Below are 22,065 nucleotides of genomic sequence, written 5' to 3' on the forward strand. Positions count from 1 at the left end.
TGCTAATATGACTCTCAGCAATATTAATAGCGTCATTGCTCTGCTAATTGCGTTTTTTTGTTTTTGTTTTTTTGAGCCTCAAGCTTCAGACAAATGAGGCAATGTCTGAAACCGGAGGGTGTAGCCCCATGCTGTCAATCATCCGCTGCTCGCTGCTCACCTCAGTGTTAGCTGCTTTTAATGTCAGCTCATGTTTTGACATTAATTATTAGTTGTCATTCGAGCTGGACTTTGATAGCTGGGATGAAAAACTGTTTTAATTTAAACTCAGTTTGGGCGTTTGGGCTTGTGTCTTTCAGATTGCTCTGTCTGGTCACCATGCTAACGCTTTAGCATACAGTTAAGCGATTGTAGCTGATTAGCATTATCCAAAGTATGAAGATAAACCTTTAGTAAACAATCAAGTTTTTCACTCTATTACCTGAAGATTCATAACTTCTGAAAACAAAATCTCATCTTCATCATCAGTGAAGTCCATTATGAATCAACAGTAGAAAAAGTCTAATGGGAAGAGAGATCTTCAGCCGTTGAAAGTGGTTCTAAACAGTTAATTCTTTTTTGTGGTATTGTATGTCTATTTACCAATCCCGTAAACAAGTCTGATAGGGTTAGATGGGTAAACTTAACTAACTATCCAGCCTTATAAAGCTGCTTCAAGTTCTCATTTTCTCACTTTTAGGTTAATGCTAGTCGCCTACAACTACTTAACATACTGTAAGGTAAAGCGTTAGCATGTTGTTATGACCCAGTGGGGTCATGTATGCTGGCATATTCTGTGGTATGTATGTATATTGGCATATTCTGTTTCTCTCTCTCTCTCCCTCTCTGTGCCCTCTCTGGAGTGTGGGTAATTGTCTGCAGGTGGGGGTGTTAGTATTGGATAAACCAGGTGATTGGAGGGGTGTGTCCTGAATGCTGATTGGCTTGTGGATGACAGCTCCAGGGATATAAGGCCGAGGACAGCTGATTCCGTGGGCTCTCGCTTCTTCCCTGCTCCCAATTGGCCAGACCATGTGTGACGCAACTGCTGACTTTGTAACCAAACTCCAGTAACTTGTATGCAGCTGCAGTAGTTAAAGACTCCGAGTTATCTGTAAATACCTATTCAAGTGGCAGCTCCAGGTCTGTAGGGGTGGGTAGCCTTTTTTGTTTCAGTACTGTTTTCTCCTGCACCAGACAGAGATATCTACCAGAGGAATAGAGATGATTTTGGTGCCAGTCAGATATTGGGGAAGTTGACCAATGGAAGCACACAAACTCCCAACAAGTCAGTGTAGTCCTTTAAGTCTTGGCTTCAATAGTACGCCCCCCTCTTGAACCTCTGGACCTCGCTGATTCAAACAGAGTAACTGACATTATAACCTGAAGAGCCTGATAACAGCTGCTCTCCTCTGTTCACTACACTGTATGTTAGGTAAGGCCAACAGATCTGCCCTGAAGCACTCAAGGACTGCCTCCTTCAGAAATGTATAGCATTTGAATCAGTCTCCCCATAAAAGCCTATTAAGTGTGTTATTGATTTTGCAATGCATCACCGGCCTGTCTTCCTGCTCTCCTGCTCTCGCTTGTTTGTTTTTTCTTGCTCTCTCTCTCTTTCACATAACTCACAGGAAATTCAATGAATTCAGTGAATTATAGGTAGAGCTGAGCAAGCCTGTCTACTTAGTCAAAATAAAGCTTCTAACAAATTACCAACTGCAAAGATAACACATAAAAACTCATTTAAGGCTTATTGCAAACACATTTAAACACATTTTAAGTTAAATGAACAGCATGTGCATGTGTCGAAATTAGTTTGGAACAAGACATAAATTAGTTTTTAGGTATTATCTTGAGTTGAAACTTATGTGAAAATGTCTCTACATTTGAATGATGTTAGCATAACCAAGATGAAGATATTTCAAAAAGCACAATGAAATGGAAAAAGTAGGTTTTCACCATGTTAGCTACGTTTCCATGTCATAATATATACCTATATTTAACAATTTCTCTTCCTAACTGATATCCCATTGGTTTACACTTTTGTTTTATGTTATGTCCAAGTGGCCAAAACCCCAGGTGAATTCTGAAGCCAATACTGAAGTACAGCAGCAGTTCCTCTAACTTCCACTAGAGTCCACCTCCAAAAACACTCCAAACTGCCCAACTCCATGCAATTCAATGGGACCACAACCCAACTTCTGCTAAAAATATAAAGTCAGAACATTAGTTTCTGGTCTCAGTAGCTAATTTCACTTCTTCTAATGTGTGTCCTTATGGCAATTTTCAAAACAGTTATGTCATTAACAGGATATAACGGATATAACACAGGGTTGTGTTGGGTTGTGTTTGCCTAATGATCAATCTCTGAACCCATCGTCTATCGGTCTGACGACGATTAGACTCTGGGGGCCACGGCCAATATTTCGGGGTTTCCGGTGTAGTCAGTGGACATCCGGGCCAAGACTTCCTCTTCCGTGCGCCGGTCATTGTTTACAGTCCGATTAGCAACTTGAGACGCGAGAATGGAGTTGGAGTTGAGAGAAGACGTCTCATATGCAGATATCTGTTTATAGAGATTAGCTGAAATGTCGTCTGGACCTAAAACACCTACAAAAAGTATCGATATTGTGTGGAGAAACGTTCCATTCTCGTGTCTCAAGTTGCTGATCGGACTGTAAACAATGACCGGCACACGGAAGTCTTGGCCTGAATGTCCGCTGGCTACACCGGAAACCCCGAAATATTGGCCGTCGCCCCCAGAGTCTAATTGTCGTCAGACCGATAGACGATGGGTTCCGAGATTGCCTAATGATTGACAGGTCGCCTATGCGTCGCCGATTACGCTCTCAAATGCGGTTTCACTGGGACTTTAAGACATTGATAGTTCTTTATCACTCACTGATCTTTTTGAGATGGTTGTAGCTTTTAGACACTAGTTAACAAAGTATTGACCCGCCCTGTTCAGGGTGGCACCAGCTCTACATGGCTGTCGCCCTTATATTGTCTGTGTTCTTTGTCTTTGCAGCACCCTGAGGAACACATATTGCCAAAACATATTGTTGTTATTTTAATCTCTCTCTGCCCTCCCAATAAAGGTATTTCATATATACAGTATATATACACAACTCTCAGTTGTGCCTGGACCTGGATTTTTGTACTTTCACATACACCAGAAGTATATTTTTTTCTCCGTTTTACTCTTCAAATTGCCAACTGCCTTTATGAAATGGGGCAGTCAGAGACACACCGCACAGCAGACTGATTACAGATAGCTGAGGACAGCCTTCCTGGTGACTCATCCAGGGGCTTCCGCTCCACCATTTTTTTGTTCTTATCTGTGACACAGCTGCCTCCTCCTCTCCCTGCTTTCTACATCGCTGCCCAGCAGGGACGCAGATTTCTCATCCTCAACCATCTCCTGTCATTATTTTCCATTACCCGCAAACCCCCATCACTCTTCCTGCTCCTCCATATCTCTTCTCCAGTCTCGCCCTCATCCATCTCCCTCTCTCTCCAGTCTCTTTTTCTCTCTCTCTCCTTTATTCTTTTTTCCCCTCCGACTCTGACCAGTGACCCAGCCCACCTGTGTCTGTACCCAGGATAAATGCTTCTAAAGGGGGGCCGAATGAGTCAGCGGATGTCTGTTTCTTCTGGAGGTCTTTGGTATGCGTGCCAGTGGTAGTATGGGCAGATGGCCGGTGTCTGGGCAGAGAGGAGGGCAGGAGGGCAGCGGCGCTACACTGAACCAGAGGGCAGATTTGCTCTTTCTGCGGTCAGTGTACTTGTCCGGTGTCCAGCCCCCATGAATCTCAGTCTTTAGCACTTTTTGAATCTGCATGGTGATTCATAGCAGTCTGGTCAAGTCTGTCCACGGCTGATTCACTGAAGTAATTTCTCTCCCGACCGATTGGTTGGTGTTAGTTAGTTATCAAAATCTTTGACCAATCACAGCAGAAAAGCAGATTTACATAATCTGGAAACGCCTCAGAGCGACAACAATCATGACGTTGTTCACTTCCCAGGTTTAAAAATGCTGGTTGTTCCTGTTTTAATTCATCGATGCCATTATGTTTTTTAAGGACTGACGAAATCGCTAAATCTAGCTCGCTATCATACAATTCCTTTGTTGGCTGCCATTTTGGTCGTCGTTGTCACTCTGTAACACTCGTCATAAGTAGGTTTGTCCCGCCTACATCGACCATCAAATCGGGTTTGTCAGACAGTATCTTTCTGAAATATCTGCCGGTGGATAGGCTTGGTCCAGACCGCTATGAATCGCCATGCAAATTCAAAGGCAATCAGCATACACATTTATCAGTCAATCTGTAAATTTCCCGATGTTGTGGTAAGTGTACACATGCACCAGTCAATTTATTTACCCACAGTGTCGTACTCGTACATGTATACAAGGACCGGTCAGCCTCTACGTTTACCGCCGATGCTGTAAATATAGAAATAGCTCGGCAAAAATTCCCACATAACCTGGTTTATCTGCTCATGCCCCGGTTCATGTGAAAACTACTCACATTTTACCGGTTTGTTTGCAGATTCCCCTCCGCACTCGTAGTTCAGCGATCTCTCACAGCCTCACTCCGATGTGAACAAGACGCACCTGTTTGCCACATAAACCGTCACATATACAAAGAGTCTCACAGCACAGAATTGAACCCTTAACCCTGGCAGTGTGAGCTCTCTACCTATTGATCTACACAGGCCCACTGCTGACTCTGCATCTTCTACAATACCCGACTGCATGGTGACATTTTCGAGGATGCGCATGATGTCTCGGTACACTGTTAAAACATTACTCAGACTGTAAAATCCCCCCGTTGGAAAGATGTTGTGGGTAAAGAACGAGGTAATAATCAAAGAAGAAAATTACATTGAAGAAAAGGAAAGTTATGCGTCCTGAAGACCCATGTGTCATTTTTGGTGTCTAAAATTGTGACAACACACATTTGTGCTACTTTCCAGCGCAAGCATATGTTGTCGTTAACTGTCTGTTGTGTTGGAAAGTAAGACAAAATGTGTCTGGTCCAAATCTGATACATGGAAGTATTGAAGGTGACACGTTCTCTTTAAAAATCGACTCCAAGGCCTGAGGACATCGATCCTGTCTCCGAGCGCCTTGTCCACACAGAGATATATTCATGACCAAAAGGTAAAATCGATCTTCACTGAGGCATGTTGGCAGTTTATTGATACAAACCGAGGTTCCCAGATGTGAGGACCTTGGATTTGGATTGTTAGTTGTTGTGTTTCAGCTGCCTTCAGTCTCATAATCCATCCTGTCTGCTGCTGGACTTCTGCCTTCTGAATGTTGACTTTGCTCCGAGCTTTAATGCGATGTAGATCATGTTTTGCTTTTGTATATTATTTTATGAACTTTTACGTTTGTCTCGATGCTGCACTTTTGGCCAGGTCTCTCTTGACAAACAGTTAATCTGAATGGACAACCTGGTTAAATGAAGGATAATGTTAAATCATTCTGCAGACATCAGGGTCTCAGGTTTGGATTCTGTGTTGTTTCTGGTTTGTACGTGAATATACATTAAAGTCACTGAAATGAAAAATAAAAATGTTTTTCGCCTCTTTGGCTCATTTTATCATACCCATTTGACAATTTATGCCAAAAATTAAGACAAAAAAATTATTTTCTTGTATTTATATATTAAAATCTCATTACTTTAATTTCCTGGAAAACAGAAAATCTTCAGTGGTGACATCATTGTGTACCAGTCCAAACTATCAAAGATTTTTTAACAGCCCCGCCCCTCTGCCCCTCCCATCAAATCAAACTGGCTTTGTCTCCCTAACTGATCTCCCATTGGTTTACACAGTTGAATGATGCCTCCCCGCGTTATGTCCCGCCCCAACATCCTGTTTCAACAGGAAATACATCACATTAAGGAGCTAAGCAAGATGGGCTGCGGTCGAATTGTCTTTTATGCTTAGGAAGTATCTAAGTGGCAGCCATGATAAGAGCTGTTCGAATTCTCTAAATGCTAAGGAAAGGTGCTTCAATGCTTCCTTACTTAGCTTCTTTAGCATAGGATACACTGGACCATCCTTTATGAAGGGAAAGGAGATAATGCCGTCCCACAATTCCTTGCGGCAGCAGCATTTAAAGTGACGCACCATTCGGCCGTTCACGAAAACGATCATGACCGACAAGGGACGCAGATCATCATGCAAGTTACCGTTGCTTATTAAGCATTTTCCATCTTATGCCATAACTTGCTAATATGCTTATATGTTTTGAACTTTCAACATTATGTTAAACCCAGAGGCGAACTATGAACGTTACGCTGCTGTTGTAAAATGATCAAAGTGAAGTTAACGTTGTAGCGTAACCTATGCTGAGTTTGCATTAGTTATTTCTTCATTCTGAGCGTTGCTGTATTGCAGCCTTTAGGAATATCATTCATTAATTTTACTTCAGTCACAGATGCTGAAACCCTTGCCTTACTGTAATAAAGGCCTGTATCAGCCAGAACAACTTCAAAGCACAATCAAGTCAACATTTCAAGGTGTTTACTGAGTTGTGTGGTGGTTCTTAAGCTACTATATGCATAGGCTTATAATCAGATCATAATCAGCATATCGACCATAACACAGAAGTCTGTCTTTCAAGAAAAATTGATATGAGAAGTTTTTAGCCAGATTATGTTTTTAATTCAACATGTTTGAAACTTAAGAATGATGATATGTACAGTAGTAGATTTGTAGGTCTAACATGTTATGCCTATCTTGCATGAATTTAATAATTATTTTCATGCAATCATACCAATTGGGATTCATGTTTATATATATGAGTGGACAGGAGGGTGAGCGTGAGCAACCATTCTCAATGTGACAACCATTTCGTTTCACTTTTGTGACTGGTAGCCTATATTCCTTTTTTATTTCCATTCCAACCTTGGTGATGAAGCAATATTTTTCACCGGGTTGTCCATCGTTTATATAGCCTGCATGAAACAACATGGTAAGAACGCACAGGGTGAAGTATCTAAGATGCGCTTTTAGTCGTCCATCTTCAGAACATTGTAGTTTCACACAGCAGACCCACATCATTAACATCCACCGTCGCATAATTACGTAGCCTAGTGTGAGTGCAGTCAGATTCTCTTAGCACTGCGGTTGTCTTTTCCTAAGTCCTTATGAATTCTCCTTCACATCTTTCCTTGACCTCATGACGTTTTCCATCGCGGTCAAGGAAAAGTGGTTAGGAATAGGAGTTTGGACGTATTTTTTTGACTATTCGACCACAGCCACGCTCTCAAAATGCCGTTTCATTGTGACTTTAAAGGAGACTCTGCAGGCGAAGGCAGATACTGTGTCCATAGTCTGCTTCTCCACGTCTCAGAGAGCGAGACAGACAAGTGAAAATGAAGGTAAAACACCGCCTCACTCCAAAATACACCCAACAACTTTAAATGGAATTTTTAAGAAAGTTTCTGTATGTATATTTGCATTACAAGTAATACAAGTTTGTCAGCCTCTTCCACTTTTAACCAGCCACCCAGCCTTCATCCCTCGCATCTGCATATTTAGCATTTATGTAAAAGAGCCGGAAAACCAATCACATCAAATTATTTTTTTTTTTCTTTCCTTCTCCAAGACACTAAATGGAAATCCAATGTCCCAGAAAAAAAAAAAAAATTCCAGTCACACTCAATGAGCATTGATTAGACGGCCTTTTCTTCTTCTTCTTCTTCTTCTTCTTCTTCTTCTTCTTCTCCTGTGCACGGGGCCGAAGCGTCTCATCTCATCCCCCCTCCACTCGTATGTCTTCCTCATCCATGTTAACATGTGCGAGCGCTTTGATGATGCGATTCATACTTTCCAGTTCGCAGCTGCAGGGCCCTGTACAGTAGCAGCAGCTGCCTATAGCAATCATGACAAAGTGCCCTTGAGTCGTAAAAAATCCCACATTATGCATTCAGATTACATCGCTGTCTCCTTTGTGAGGCCCGAGGATGAAGCGCCGATGATATTGAATTGAAAATCTTCAGTGCCGCAGATGGTTGAGATTAACGGACGAGCGGTCCTGCTGCTCCGACTGATGAAGGATTTCTTATTGGTTTAGAAACTCTATGAGGCCCGGACGAATTATAACTGAATTATTTCCAATCCATTTATTCCTCAGCACTATCATTTTATCGCTGATGATGATGATGATAATGATGATTAGTCTTCCGGTGGGGGGATTGCGTCTTCCTGCTACCTCAGAGCAGATCATCACAAAATGTAGACAGAGGCTTCGCAATGCAAAATCCACATCTTTCATCGTAAAATTAATCATTTCATACCGTCTGTCCCCACTAAATCTCATCACACTTCCCTACTTCACTCTAATCTGCTCTTGACTGGATTGTTTTAATCCGTTCTCTTCAGCTAATTTAATTTAACAAATCCCTCCTGCCTCTCTCCTCGCTGCTTATTTCTCTGATTTACTCTTATTGGATGAAAGTCCAGTTGTGCACATAATCCAGACTCTCTCCCATACTTCCCACACACACACACAGTCTTACTTACTGTGTGTTGAATTGACAGCTGTGTGTATTTATGTAGCTCCATACTTTCTGTTTCTATGTTTAGATTCTATTTTTCCTCGGCTGTATTTTATTCGTTTTGCTGCTGCGACAAAGCTTTCCTTTTCCCTATATGCCTTCATTCCTTATAGTGTTATCCAGTATATAGGCCTATTTAGATATGTATTATTGATTCTTTTTGTATTGTTTTATGTAATACTAAATTATGTATTATTGATTGTTGATTTCCTACTCTGTTTTGTTTGCATAGGTTATGCATTGTATGTGTGTGTGTACATGTGTATGTGGATGTTGTTTGTATATGTATGACGTGAATTTATATAATGTATGTATGTTGGGTTTTACTACTTAACATTTTGTTTATACCACCTTTCCTTTTTATACTGTTGCATATTTGTTCATATTTTCTCTTTTCCAAAATGCACAAATAAACAAAACACACAAAAATAAATGAAGCGTTTAATTCCAAAACGTTATATTCTGGAAAAAGTTTGCTACCTGAAATTCATGAAGCAATATTTGAAAAACATGAATGATTCTGTCCTTAAAAAAATGAACTTTTTTTTGTAAGCAAATGTCTTCTAACTTCAACACAAACCCATTATGTGTTTAATTTCCATGCCAGCAGTTGGTGTCATTTTCTAAAATGGCGGATATCTCATTTTGGAACGAAACTCATCAAATGTAAAAAAATGAAACGAGGCCTTTCCACCTCCGCTCAGAGCGAGAGAGAGAGAGAAAGAGAGAGAGAGAGGCAGATTGGGCTCCTCCCCCCCCTCCTGCAGCAGGACCGACCCGTCCATTATGTGGAGCTGATGACAGCTACAGCCAAATTGGATGAAAATCTGCTGTTGCGGCGCTTGCCAGGTGCCTTATTATGATCGCAGCGGCCCTCTCAGTGAGGAGGGAGGGGGGGGGGAGGAAAGAGAGAGACGAGGCCATTTTTCTCCATCATGGTGTCAGGAGATCCAGAGAGAAAGCCGCGGGGGGAACTGCCTGAGGAGCTTTATTTAACATCTCTCTCTCTCCCCCGGCTGCACCCTATCAGTCCAACCCCCCCCCCCTCCCCTTGAAACGCCCCGGGCCTCCCTTGGGTGCCAGTCATGTTGTGATAGTGAGTAAGCATCGATTAAGCTGTCCGCCCATGAGAAATTATCATGTTTCCCCCCCCTTCAGGGCGCAACGTCTTCAGCTACAGGTGACATTTTACGACGAGCTTGTTTTCTATCTGTCGTTCCTTCCCTCTTTTCTCTTCCTCTGTTTGTCTGTTTTTCGTCTGATTCTTATCGGGGGGGGGGGGGGTAAATGGGGCCGTGCGGAAATCGATGTTCTTGTTAAATAAGATTGAGTTTTCCCCCCGTGGATCCCCGAAGCCCCTGAGTGATGGCTGCTGACACGGCCTGTGTCAGATAGACGTATGAAGGCCATCGAGATGGAGAGTTGTTGATGGAATCACACACACACACACACACACACACACACACACACACACACACACACACACACTGACTGAGGAGTGTGCAGAGAAATTGGCAGCAGTGTCGTGCATCATCCATTTTCAAACCGAAAGTACTGTATGGTGACTGGATTAACCCTTACAGTGTTTAACAGTCTGTGAAACTGCTTTCAGACTACACTTTTCTGTAGAATTAAAAAGCAGCTCAGCCAAAGATAATATATTGATAGCTGGTATCCAAGGAAACTCCAAGAGAAGATTTTTATGTAAAAAACACACCTGTTTCATCAGTCTAAATCACAAAGTGGAGCTGTTATACGCTCTGTAAGCTCTGACCCCGGTTCCACTTTGCAGTCATTGTAGTCATTTTCTCAGATGAACAGTTCCACTCTACACCGATTTTCTGATTGCGTCCATTTCAAGGTAAGTGGTGGAAGACGTCAGTGATTAACTGACGTATTAAAGACAACTGTTGAATAGAGACATTTTGAACTAGATGGCACTCAGTAGAGCTCATACCTCCGCCAATGCTGTGCAATTGTGAAGATCTGCTAGTTCTGCATGTCGGATTTTCACCAAAAGTGAACAACTTCTTCCATGCGCCAACAACTTTTTATGACTGTACCTGAAATGGGACATGAGGTAAGCCACTTTAACATAACATTTTAACAATTATCTCAACACCACATGACCACTCAGCTCTATATCTGTTCAGTTTCCATTAGAGCTGCCCTTCTACCATTGGACCAAGTTTTGGAAAGATTAACAGGACAGTTATGAGCTCTCCAGTGCCTCCGTGTTGTTTGATTGATCCACTAATGGAGGGTTTGCCTCTTCTTTCTGTCTGCTGATTGGCCACAAAGGTTGATGGTGTTGAACGAGGTGAATCCATTCAGAAGTGATGTGCCTTTTTATGAGAAGCCACGGCCACTGCCACGCCCCCCCCCCCCTTTGTGGCCAATCGGTGTGAAAAGTTACTCGGTTCTTCCTCGCCCCATGACCAAACTTTCCACAAAGTCTCATGCAAATCTGTTCATAACTTTTGGAGTAATGGGACGAAAACATTTGCAACAATGGCGACCGCTATAGACAAGATAGACGCTGCTATCCAGGCTCTTCTAAATCGATTAAAAGTCATCGTACTTTGTTTTTACTTCGCTCCGTGTTGTCAAAGATGCTCTATACTTTCTGAACCGTCTCTCGTGTTGTCATGGCTACGCATCAGTGTCGACTTAAAATGATGTCAGATTCAGCCAGATACGTCGGTCTCTAGTGATTGGTTAGGGAAAATCGAACCCCCTCCCCCATGGAGATCAGTTAGAGTGGAGGCAATGTCAGACTGAAGATGGAAATGGAGTGGTACGAGTTGATAATTCTGTCTGATATCAGGCAACAAAAACATGCTATCTGTGAACCTCCAGTTTTTACCGCTATCACATTACAGAAAAAAAAAAACAGGGAAAAAAATGATTACATTTATTTTCGCTAGTGGCTGAGAACATTCAAGGACATTTACTGTTATCAGGGTGGAAAAGCCTCTTAATCAGCATTTAGATTGCCATGCGACACAAAACTCTCCACTGATGCCCAGAATAATAAAAAAAACAAAAACATCCACGCATACTTGTGCTGAATCTGATCAAAGTATCACCTTAGACTCAATTCAGATTAAGGGCTTTCCATAGACAACCAGTGCAGTATTGATCAATTATACGAAAAAAAACATAATCAAACAAACAGCATCACATCCATCCTATCAGAGGTGAAACAACCGACCGGCCCTTATAACATTTTTTAATAAAAGTGCGATATGTGACGCATCGGTCTCAGATCTGCTTATGGGACACACATGAAGCCAGTGCGTAACTCTCTCTCTCTCTGTTCTCTCTCTCATAACGGTGTCTCCCCTCCAACAGAAAAGGTCAAACACTAATAAAGACTCAATTTCTCGGTGCTATCCGCTCACCTCGGAGGTTCGGGCCGGGCCGGCGCTGATGACAATGGCGGCGGATGATGAGCCTCTCCGCCAGTCCGCTGTGACCCGCTGTCTGCTGCCTAATGGCATCATCAGCCTGCTTTGTTGCAATGGGACAAGCACACACAAAGACCGAGGCACTTAGACACTTTTTATTATACACACTATTCTTGTACCTGGAAATATGGTGTTTCTCACTGGTGGAGAGAGTACTAGAATGTCCTACTCAGGTAGAAATACTGTTACTTTGCTGGTATTTTATTACTTAAAGGATAAGTTTGGTGATTTTGGACCTATATATAATTTGTCTCTTAGTACTTGGACCCACAGACAATATTGGCTCCAGAGTCAGCCGTCGGTTCTGGTTGTTTTACAGTATAATTTCACAGCCTCTCCCTCTCTCTGTGGTTTTCTTGGCCTGTGAAATCGTGTTCGGCCTCAGCTCCCTCGTCCCTCGCTCTCCTCCTCCCAGGTGCCAGGCAACGCCCTCCTGAGCCTCAGTGGGAATTCACAGAAAGTGCAATTTAAATTTAAAGGCGAGGATCTCAGCTCCCACAGCATTCCTGTGCTGCACCTCTGGTTGCCAAAGGAAACCCTCTTCCTCTTCAGTCCACTAGACCGAGGAAAACAAATGCAGCGGACTGAGGATTTGTTAAAGTAGAATTCGTCCATTGACTTAGAAGTTACAGAGGACAGAGCATATATAAAATGTAACATGTAAGTACAAAAAAACAACATAATAATAAAGAAAGAAAAAAGTAAATAAAAATAAATACAAGGTCATTAGTGCAATTTAGAGGACAAGAAGAAAGTACATAAAAAATAGGGTTGGGGAAACAATATTTAAAAAAAAGAATGCTATTGGCTGGTCTTTGGTGCCAGGTGATGTCACCTTAGGGCGTTTTCACACCTATAGTTTGTTTGCTCTGGTCCGATGAGTTTGTAAACTTGGAGCGTTTTCCCCTTGGTTCGGTTTCTTTTCACACAGAGAAAAATCCAAGCGAACCAAAATGCATCACTACAAACCACGTGAGAACGTTCACCCTGTAAATACAGGAAGAAGGTCCTGTGTTCTGGACTAGTGCACATTGCTATGCAACATGGAGCAACGGCAGAGCTGGCATTTGCTCATAACTGTTGTAATTATCTGGGAAATATACCAGGCAACACTGTACCAGCAGAATGGCGAATGCACTTCGAGGAAACATCTTGAAAATGCTATACTGGCTACACCTGCTGTACCTGCTGTACCTGCTGTACCTGCTGTACCTGCTATACCTGTCTACAGGAGCCGTTTAGCTCAAACTTGCGGAGTAAATTGAGTACACCTGGTAGTTGGGTCGGATCGAGGTCGGATCAGGTTCCCACCACAAACTAATCGCTCCAGAGTTCGCTTGGGACCAGACCGAGACCACCTCCTCTAAAGGGTCTCGGTGCGGTTGTTTTGGTCCGCACCCGAGTGTGATTACTGTGTTCACACCCGCCCAAACGAATCGCACCAAGGGGGAAAACGAACCAGAGTCCGATTTAACCAGACTAAAAGCACAGGTGTGAAAACGCCCTTAGAATACAACAGGTGGTGACATCACCTGGAACCAAAGATCAGCCAATAGCAGACAGCAGCAATTTCAGTAGCATGATTTTTACCACCAGATGTCAGGCTTTATGCAGATTTGTGTTTGGAGTGTAGTTACTCTTTAATTTCTTCATTTCATCAGTGGGAATGTTCTGGATGTGTGCAGCACACATCTGATTACTAAAAACAACAAACAAAAAAAAGTCAGTTGGCTCTGGCCTTTCCCAGACTTCTAAAGAAATCAAGATCAAAGAGAGAGCAGATATTAGGTAATAACTGTTGCTTGTTGTCTCTCTGGTCTGTATGGTGAGTCACTGCGTGTGTGTGTGTGACCCTGTTGGTCCTTCAGAGGGTTTCATTCACTGTGTGTGTGTGACCCTGTTGGTCCTTCAGAGGGTTTTCATTCACTCCGAGCTCAGCTGAACCCACAAAGCTCCTGAAATCATTATCCAAACCCCAAACCGGACCGGAGTGTGTTCAGAATGTAACCGGAGCTGATAAAGGTGTTTGAACATGCTGCTGTAAATGAAGTCTGACTTTGTCTGGTTCACCTCTCAGGACCCGACTAATCTCTGGAGCGATACACAGGAGACGGCGAGCTGGTAGAAAGCATCTTTTGATTCTGTCGAGTCCTTCATCTCTGAGTCTCTTAAGAGGAACGGCATTTTTAGGAGTTAAAGGACAATTCCAGTGTGGTTTGAGTTTTTGGTCAATTTTTAGTTTCCATCCCTTTAATGTTAGTTGTGACAGATATTTTAAATCAGTTTTGCCAAACCTCTCTGGCTCATTCACTCCCAGTCAATCCCAAACGGCACAGAAAACAACTGGAGACTTCTAATTCAGTCTATAAAAGTAATCCATCATTGTGAACAAGAGGCCAATGATTGCTTTTTGAATAGTTGCGGCAGAACACTATAAACTTTGACATTTTGAAATAAGTTCCAGTCACTGTTTCATATTAATGCGTCACATTCAGGAACACTGTGAGAGCCGAGACGAGGCAGCAGGGAGCGTCTTACTTCCACTTCTTGCTTCTCTCATTTCCGCCTTTTTCCTCTCCAAATTAAAACTTTCAACCAATAGCTAGCGTTGTCTGCAGTTACGTTAGGCCCCGCCTCCTGTCAATCACAACCCAGTCAAGCCAACAGACAAACCAAAGCAAGACGCTTCTGCCAGCTATAGTCCGTAAAATTAAACAGAAAACAAAGCTTGATTTTACACCATTACAGCTTGAAAATTGGCACCTTCCTCTTTACTGGGAGTAACTTGTAATATTTACACAGTGTTTTTGTCAAATATTCACTTTGAAAAACAACTAAGACGAGGGAAAAATAGCAAATATCTCCTAACGTGAGCAAAGTACTGGAAAATGATCCACAGTGAAGTAAATCAGTAAGGGAATTGGAGCAAAAACTCCAATCACACTAATACTGTTTCCTGGTGTGATTTGTACAGAAAGTGGATCATTTTGAAAACAGCAATCTATTGACGGTGGCTTGGCCTTTCTATATGTTATGTAGTTATTTCCTTCTTTCTCCCTCTCTCTCTCTCTCTGTCTCTCTCTCACACACACACACACACAAACAAACCCCTCGTCGGTGTAGACATCTCAATCTAAATCCACCGTTTCCAATTGCAATTAAAATGGCCGGGAGACATTGTTCAATTATAAATGACGTGATGCAGCACAATAAAACCTCTCACCGCTTTAGAGTGAGCTGATCTCAAACAGCACTTGCTTCCAAAAATACACAGCATCACGCTAACAGTTTGTATATGAGCGGATGGATTAAAGTGCGGAGGAGCAACGGCAGCCAACGTAATGTGATTAAACGTAATTAAGAAAGCGATAAAGCCTGGTGCGTTGGTGTAGGCGAGCCAGATCAATCTAGCTAACTGAATCATGAAGGAAAAGACGGCCTCGGGTCAGCACTTTTGTTTTTTTATTGTTACACATAATGTTTCTCACATCTTTGAATACATACCACTGAATTAAACAGAATAAATATCATTACAGCGTTTTACAGACCAAAAAAAAAAGAGTAAAGCAGCTACATAATACAGTCTGAGCTCGACACAGTAAGGCTTTTACCAAACTGACCTCAGTGTCAAGGAGAGTCATTACACTGTAAAAACTCATAGTGCAATCTAGTGAAATCAACTCATCTTTATCCATTAACACAATGTATATAGATGTGTTTGTCAATTTCAACTATAGTTATGAGCTTCATTACTTAAAATCATGAGTTCACATCTTGTTACTTAAAATTATGAGTTGAAAGAACGCCTTATAAAGCATTCACTAAACTCAACACTGTTCCACAGTTTATTAGCAGACTTCCCAGTATGCATTGCATTCGGTTTAACTCTCCAGAAACTCTTCCTTCTTTTGGTTTGAATGAAGTTACAGGATAGAGACTTGTTATGTTTGGTGAATCATAGGTCGATTTCTGATAAAAAAATAAATAAAATAAAAAACCATGATAAAATCTACTATCTATCTTATCTATGTATCTGGGAATTCACAATCAAGTAAGTTTCTCTCGGATGCACATGGAAAGTACAATGCGCTACAACTAAGTGTATTGCAGCTGCAGACTATATGCTGAACTGTGTATTAATCATGTGATACAAGAGGAACTCAAACTTAAACCTAGCAAACCTTGTGAAAAAATAAATAACACTGGATTTCAGTTAATCAACTTGGAAACATGAATCAGCATGACCAGACATTTGTTGATTGAACTTATTGTTTTAAGTTCACTCAGTTAACCCAACTAATGATCTTTGACCTAACTATTCAGAACTACTTCAGTCAACTCACAATTTTAAGGCAGCAAAGAAACTTCTGTTTTTAAGTTGAACTGCCTTAATATTTTTTTGCAGTGTACATGCTTTGGGAAGACATATCTTCATTATCAGTGCATTGCAGGAAATACAGGAAAAACCCAGCATATAAAGAGATGATAAGGAGATATAAAGAGATGATTTAAAAGAGCTCATTTAAAAAAATATACAGTAAAACAATATCATTGTTTTGTGTCAGTTCACCGTTCTGTAATTTCTGTCCCATGCCAGACGGTCGACAGCAGGCATTTTGTCTGTTTTCAGAGGTTTTGAGATTAGAGGTATTGAATTTAAAACGTCAGCTTCCTCGGGGTGTTTTCAACTGTCATTCATTTCTGACAATAAACTGATTTTATAAGCAGATAAAGGACAGTGAACCCGAGGAGAAATTACATCAATGCTGACATCTACTGACCATTTTGTGAAGCTGCATTCATTTGTTTAGACTAGAGCATTTATACACTGTGAAAAGTGAAAGCCAGACACTTTAGCAGCTAAACAAAAGACGATCCAAGTGGTAAACGCCACTTTGAAAATGTCATCAGCACCAAGTCATTAAATAGATTACATTACATTACATGATTACATGTTACATTAAATAGAACACATGCTGCTTAGTCCAGCTTGCAGTCGACAGCAGAGCAGAAACAGTAAGAGGTGTGAAGTGTGTGGAGTGTTTGGACCGGTGTCTCCGCTGCTGCCTGCGTCCCCCGGCACCCAGACTTCAGTTTGTTTGAGGCGTTTTTCCTCCAGGGGCGGACTTGGTGATTTGGGGGCCTGAGGCAAGTGCAAGCATGGGGCCCTCCGAATCCCAACATGCACTCTTTTCCAATCCATCCTATCTACAGTATACATTCAGTCTGTTTATCACACTGGGGCTGAGCTTGGAGGCAGTGGGAATATTTTTAGCAGAAACACTAGCAACAGTTGAGTCTTTGATGAACTTCAATTTTCCTCTTTTTTTTTGTTTTTCTGCACCACTTGGGGAGCTTAAAAAGTAGATTAGCTCTCTACCACTAGACTGACAGAGTAGGGAGGGTGGCCATGACTCAAGATTAAAATAACTTTATTGTAACAAAATGAGGGGTTTTTCAATCAATGTCACTTTCTGTTAAACTGATGAAAAATATGTTTATATTTGTACTTTTCTTGTCTTCTCTGGGTCCCTCTGGCTGCTGGGGCCTGAGGCAGTTTGCCTGCCTAATGGAAAAACCAGAGTCAACCAGAATGTGTATTTATTTTAAATATTTTAATTGGTCACTCCCGTCACATTTTTCGCTTTCGGTCAGTGGCTTCAGTCAGGTCACTCAACTCTTGGCACAATAAAGAGGTTTATATATTATTCTTTATATATTCATTTACAGTCACAGAACTGACAAGACAGACAACAAACCAGGCTGCAGAGCAACTAGAGGATAAAAGGCTGTCAGCAGCCATTCATTGGTTTCAACCGGGAAAGGGAAATTATATATTATCTATATTGATTTTCTGTTTGTTTTTTTATTGTGCAGCGTTTTGTTGCTGGTCCGCCTGCCTCTGTGAAGCGAGGAAATACTCTATTTTGCCTTGTGGGTGTATGTATACACAATAAAGAAATAGAAAATCAGTACATTATATCTTAAATTATTGCACCAAATGAAACCAATAAATGAATGTTGACTGCCTTTAATCCTCAATTACTCTGTGGCCTCGTTTGCCATCTGTCGTGTCAATATATAAACCAATTTACTGTGCAAACTGTCCGGTGTCCTGACTGAAGCCACCGACTGAAACGAAAACATGTGAGGGGGGTGACCAATTAAAATATTTAAAATAAACAGTCTGGTTGATGCATGGCTCACCTACAACTGAAGTAAATAACGAAAAAAAACACTGAAGAAAAAGCCGGCAAACAAACACAAGTCTGCCTGTCGTTTCTGTAAATGCTGCTGGTTGACATTATGCTTGGATTTATGTAGTTGCAATGGATTGTGGTCCTGCGTAGTTCAGTGAGTAGAGCATGGCTAATACTAATACTACTACTGCCAGGGGTTAAGGGTCCAAATCCCGCTTGAACCACCACCACCCCATGCCGAACATGTATGATACACACATGCAAGGGTCTTTGGATAAAAATACCCACTAAATGGCACATGTAATCACAAAAAAAACACAAATAAAGTAACTGTAATCCACCCAGTGTGTTCTTTTTTTTCTGATCAGTTACTTTCTTTTGGGAGTTACAGCAACATTTCTGCTTACCTCATACACCGGTAATCAGGATATTTGGTTTTTGGATAACTGGATATAAATATTAACTCAGCCTCACTAGTGTATATTGACAGAGCTGAAGGCCACAAGCAATGCAGCTGATTACTTTGGATTTCTACAGTGCAAACACAGCTATTAGTGTAAAGGCCTTGAGGGAGTTTGAGTGGGTGTGAAAAGCAGTTATGTGGCTACATTTGAAGTATAATAGCCTCTTGACCGCTTGTTTGATATTGGACCTACATCACTTTAATACTCACTAAAGCTTTCACACTGAAGGGCCGAACCACACTTCAGTCAGAAGAGACTAGGAAACAAATTAGTTACACTGAATTAAAACACTGATCAAAACTTTGGCGTAGACTCTATTTGAAGCTATTGCCCGATTACGGGGAGAGAAACCGCATAAATGGGCCAAAATAATGAACCCAATTAGGCAGGAATTAGTAAATGAAGGGTAGATTTGTGAATGAAGTCGTCGTCCTGATTGATTTTACGCTGATTGTTTTTGACAAGCTGTGTGAAGTAAATGTTTGGAGTAGTAATACATGTCCTGCTATACGGATTCAGTAAACAATACAAAGCAGCAAATTGGGCCAACTCACGAAACCAGAATTAATTTCAATTTCCAGAGATTATTTTTTCATTTATAGGACACCCCAGGTTACATCTCTGGAGCAATCTGCCCAACTCTGGAGGTAGGATACACAAAGTGACCGCAAAGGCACGACCTGTCTCATATCCTCGGACACTGGATGTGTGTCAGATCAACCCCCTTCGTTCCCCTCGTTCCCAGGTTCCGGGTCAGGATCTTGCTCCAGGGCCGTGAAGGAGCAAGCCTTACCCAGCTGATAGTGCTCCGTGCCGGGCTCTTCCCCCTCCGGCCTCTCCCTCTCCCTCTCCTTCTTCCCTCCGTTCTTCTTATCGAACTCTGCTGTGATCTCAGCCAGCGTCCTGCCTTTAGTCTCTGGTAAGGAGAACCCCAGAAACACCACGGACACCACGCACACGGCGAAGAACGGCAGGAAGCAGTAGTTCCCCAGGCCGCCGACGATGAAGGGGAACACCATTCCCACCAGGAGGAGGCTGATCCACATGAGCGAACCGGCGACCATGTACGCCGCCGGCCGAGCCGCCTGGTCGAAGATCTCGGCCGGCAAGATGCCCGTCACCCCGGCGGGGCCGATGCCGAAGCTGAGGATGTAGGCGAACACGCACGCCATGCTGAGGTAGGGCATCCCCGCCACGCCTCGGCCCTGGAGCGTGAGCGCTACGGTGAAGACCACCGCCCAGACGGCCATGAGGCTGTACCCGCCCAGCAGGAGGCGGCGGCGTCCCGCGCGCTCGATCAGCAGGTTGCTCACTATGGAGGCGGTGAACTCGGAGGCCCCCGTGCCGATGGCGGCGTACTGCACTTTCTCCGGAGGGATCCCCGCTTCGAGGAAGATGTAGGAGGCGTAGAAGTAGATGGAGTCGTTGCCGCAGAGCATCATGGCGCTGCTGGCAGCCATGACCGTTCTGAGCTGGGGTCGGAGGTCGCGATCCCTGAACAGGGCCCAGGGCGTCTTGGCGGCGGCTGTAGATCCAGATTTAGACGCTGTGGACTTCTGCTGCCGTTGCTCCTGAAGCATCTCCTCCATCTCCCAGCCGGGCGCCTCCCCGCCGCGCAGCCTGCCCAGCGCCCGGACGCACGCCTCCTTGTCGCCCCGGTCGATGAGGAGGTATCTGGGGCTTTCGGGGAACCATGGTAAGGTGAGCAGCTGGATCATCCCCGGCAGAGCGTTACTAGCCAGCAGGTATGGCCAGAGCGGCTCCGAGCCCAGCAGCTCAGTGAGTCCCACCACCTGACCCAAGAAGATCCCAAATGCGGTGAAAACGGCAGAGGAAAACGCGACGGCGCCTCGGAGGTGTTTGGGGGCGCTCTCTCCAAAGTACATCGGCTGGACGTTCATGCTGACCCCCGAGTTGACCCCGACGAAAAACCGAGCGAGGAGGATCATCTCGAACGACTTCGCCGCCCTGCTCGTCAGCACCAGGACGGCGCCGACAAACAGGAAGACGTTGTTGAGAAGCAGCGAGTTCTTCCTCCCGCAGCGGACCGCCATTGGCCCCGCCAGCAGGGCCCCACCCAAACCGCCCAATGAGAAGGCGGACACGATGAAGGTCCACATCAGGGTGACCTGCGGGGTGTCCAGGCCGGTGCCCCAGCGCTCCCTGTAGGTGTCATTGATGAAGCCCTGGATGTGGCTGGTGGGAGAGTTGATGATCGAGATGTTGTAGCCGTACTGGAAGGTGCCGCCGATGGCAGCAGAGCACACGGTTAAAGCGAGAGTCCTGGTATTACCTGAGCTGTTTTCTGTGTCTTCCACCTCATCATCACCCTTAGAGTTCATCTGCAGACCGGCTGCTCCACCTGGGAAAACAAACGGGTATTCCCCCAGTCCAGCAGCACCAGGCTCTTTAAGGACTGCACTTTGTCCTTGCTAGCTTTATTTTAAATGTAAACTAACCTTGTTTCAGCGTGTTTAAAGCCAGAGGAAGCAGAAAGAGAGGTAGTCTTCCCTCCTAAAATGAATGACAGAATGGACGGTGTGTTGAAAACGTGGTCAGGTGATCTGAAAAGAGGAGGAGAAGCTTGCGTTCAACCGGTGAAACCGCTCGTTTGCCGAGGGATTTATATTCCCTCAGTGCGGTCTGTCAGGTAATCCCCTTTCTGCAATGAGCTAACCGCCGAGCGATGATCAAACTGCACCACGTGGTCTTCAGTCTAATCACTTCGCTTATGAAATATAAAAAAACTCTGTGTTCTCATAATCACTATAGTTGGTGATACAACAACTATTATACTATATAAGAAGAAATCATGTAACTTAACCGCACCTCTCCAAAACTTTAGCTACTAGGTTAGCTAGCTAGCCAGCTAACATATCGTGTTGTGCAGGTTTCTCACCACTGGTTTATTGCAGAAAGGCGGCCTGGCGGTTAGTCTTGTAGGACAGTGGTTCTCAACGTGGGGTCCGGGGACCACCAGTGGTCCGTGAGGGGGTTCCAAGGGGTCCTCAGCAAATTGATGGATTGTTAAACTTCAACATTATTTCATTTACAAGAAGTTAACAATTGGAGAATGTAGAAGAATGACTGTTTTGGTCATAGAGTCACTCTTATCTCTCTGCCTACAATACAGATAGTCAAGGAATTCTGGACAAAATCATATCTAACATTAAAAATATTCTCAGATTTGGGTCCGCTAAAAAAAATCTCATCAAATGGGGGTCCGTGGCCCTAATGTGTACCAAATTAGGGGTCCTTGATATGAAAAAGGTTGAGAATCACTGTTGTAGGAGACTGGACAGCCTGACAGTCGGTATTGAGGGAACTAAACGCCCCCGGGCCCTTTGATCTTGTCGCATGTCTCTTGCATAGGGCG

The 22,065-nt window shown here is 43.3% G+C and overlaps 1 protein-coding gene across 1 annotated transcript; it reads right to left on the reverse strand.

Moving 5' to 3' along the window:
* Positions 1 to 18,300: 18,300 nt before the first annotated feature.
* LOC139651387 (solute carrier family 2, facilitated glucose transporter member 11) lies at positions 18,301 to 21,031 on the reverse strand. The gene has a single exon (XM_071528282.1). The coding sequence runs from the start codon at positions 21,029 to 21,031 to the stop codon at positions 19,406 to 19,408; it is 1,626 nt and encodes a 541-aa protein (XP_071384383.1). The 3' UTR covers positions 18,301 to 19,405.
* Positions 21,032 to 22,065: the final 1,034 nt, after the last annotated feature.

The sequence above is a fragment of the Centroberyx affinis genome, unplaced genomic scaffold (genome assembly GCF_046629955.1).
Source record: "Centroberyx affinis isolate AG114_WGS23_722 - 3 ecotype Tasmania unplaced genomic scaffold, CSIRO-AGI_Caff_v1 ptg001650l_1, whole genome shotgun sequence".
Taxonomy (NCBI): domain Eukaryota; kingdom Metazoa; phylum Chordata; class Actinopteri; order Beryciformes; family Berycidae; genus Centroberyx; species Centroberyx affinis.

What these genes read in the sequence shown, in the direction of transcription:
- LOC139651387 (XM_071528282.1), bottom strand. Translation starts at nt 21,031, where the DNA reads ATGAACTCTAAGGGTGATGATGAGGTGGAAGACACAGAAAACAGCTCA.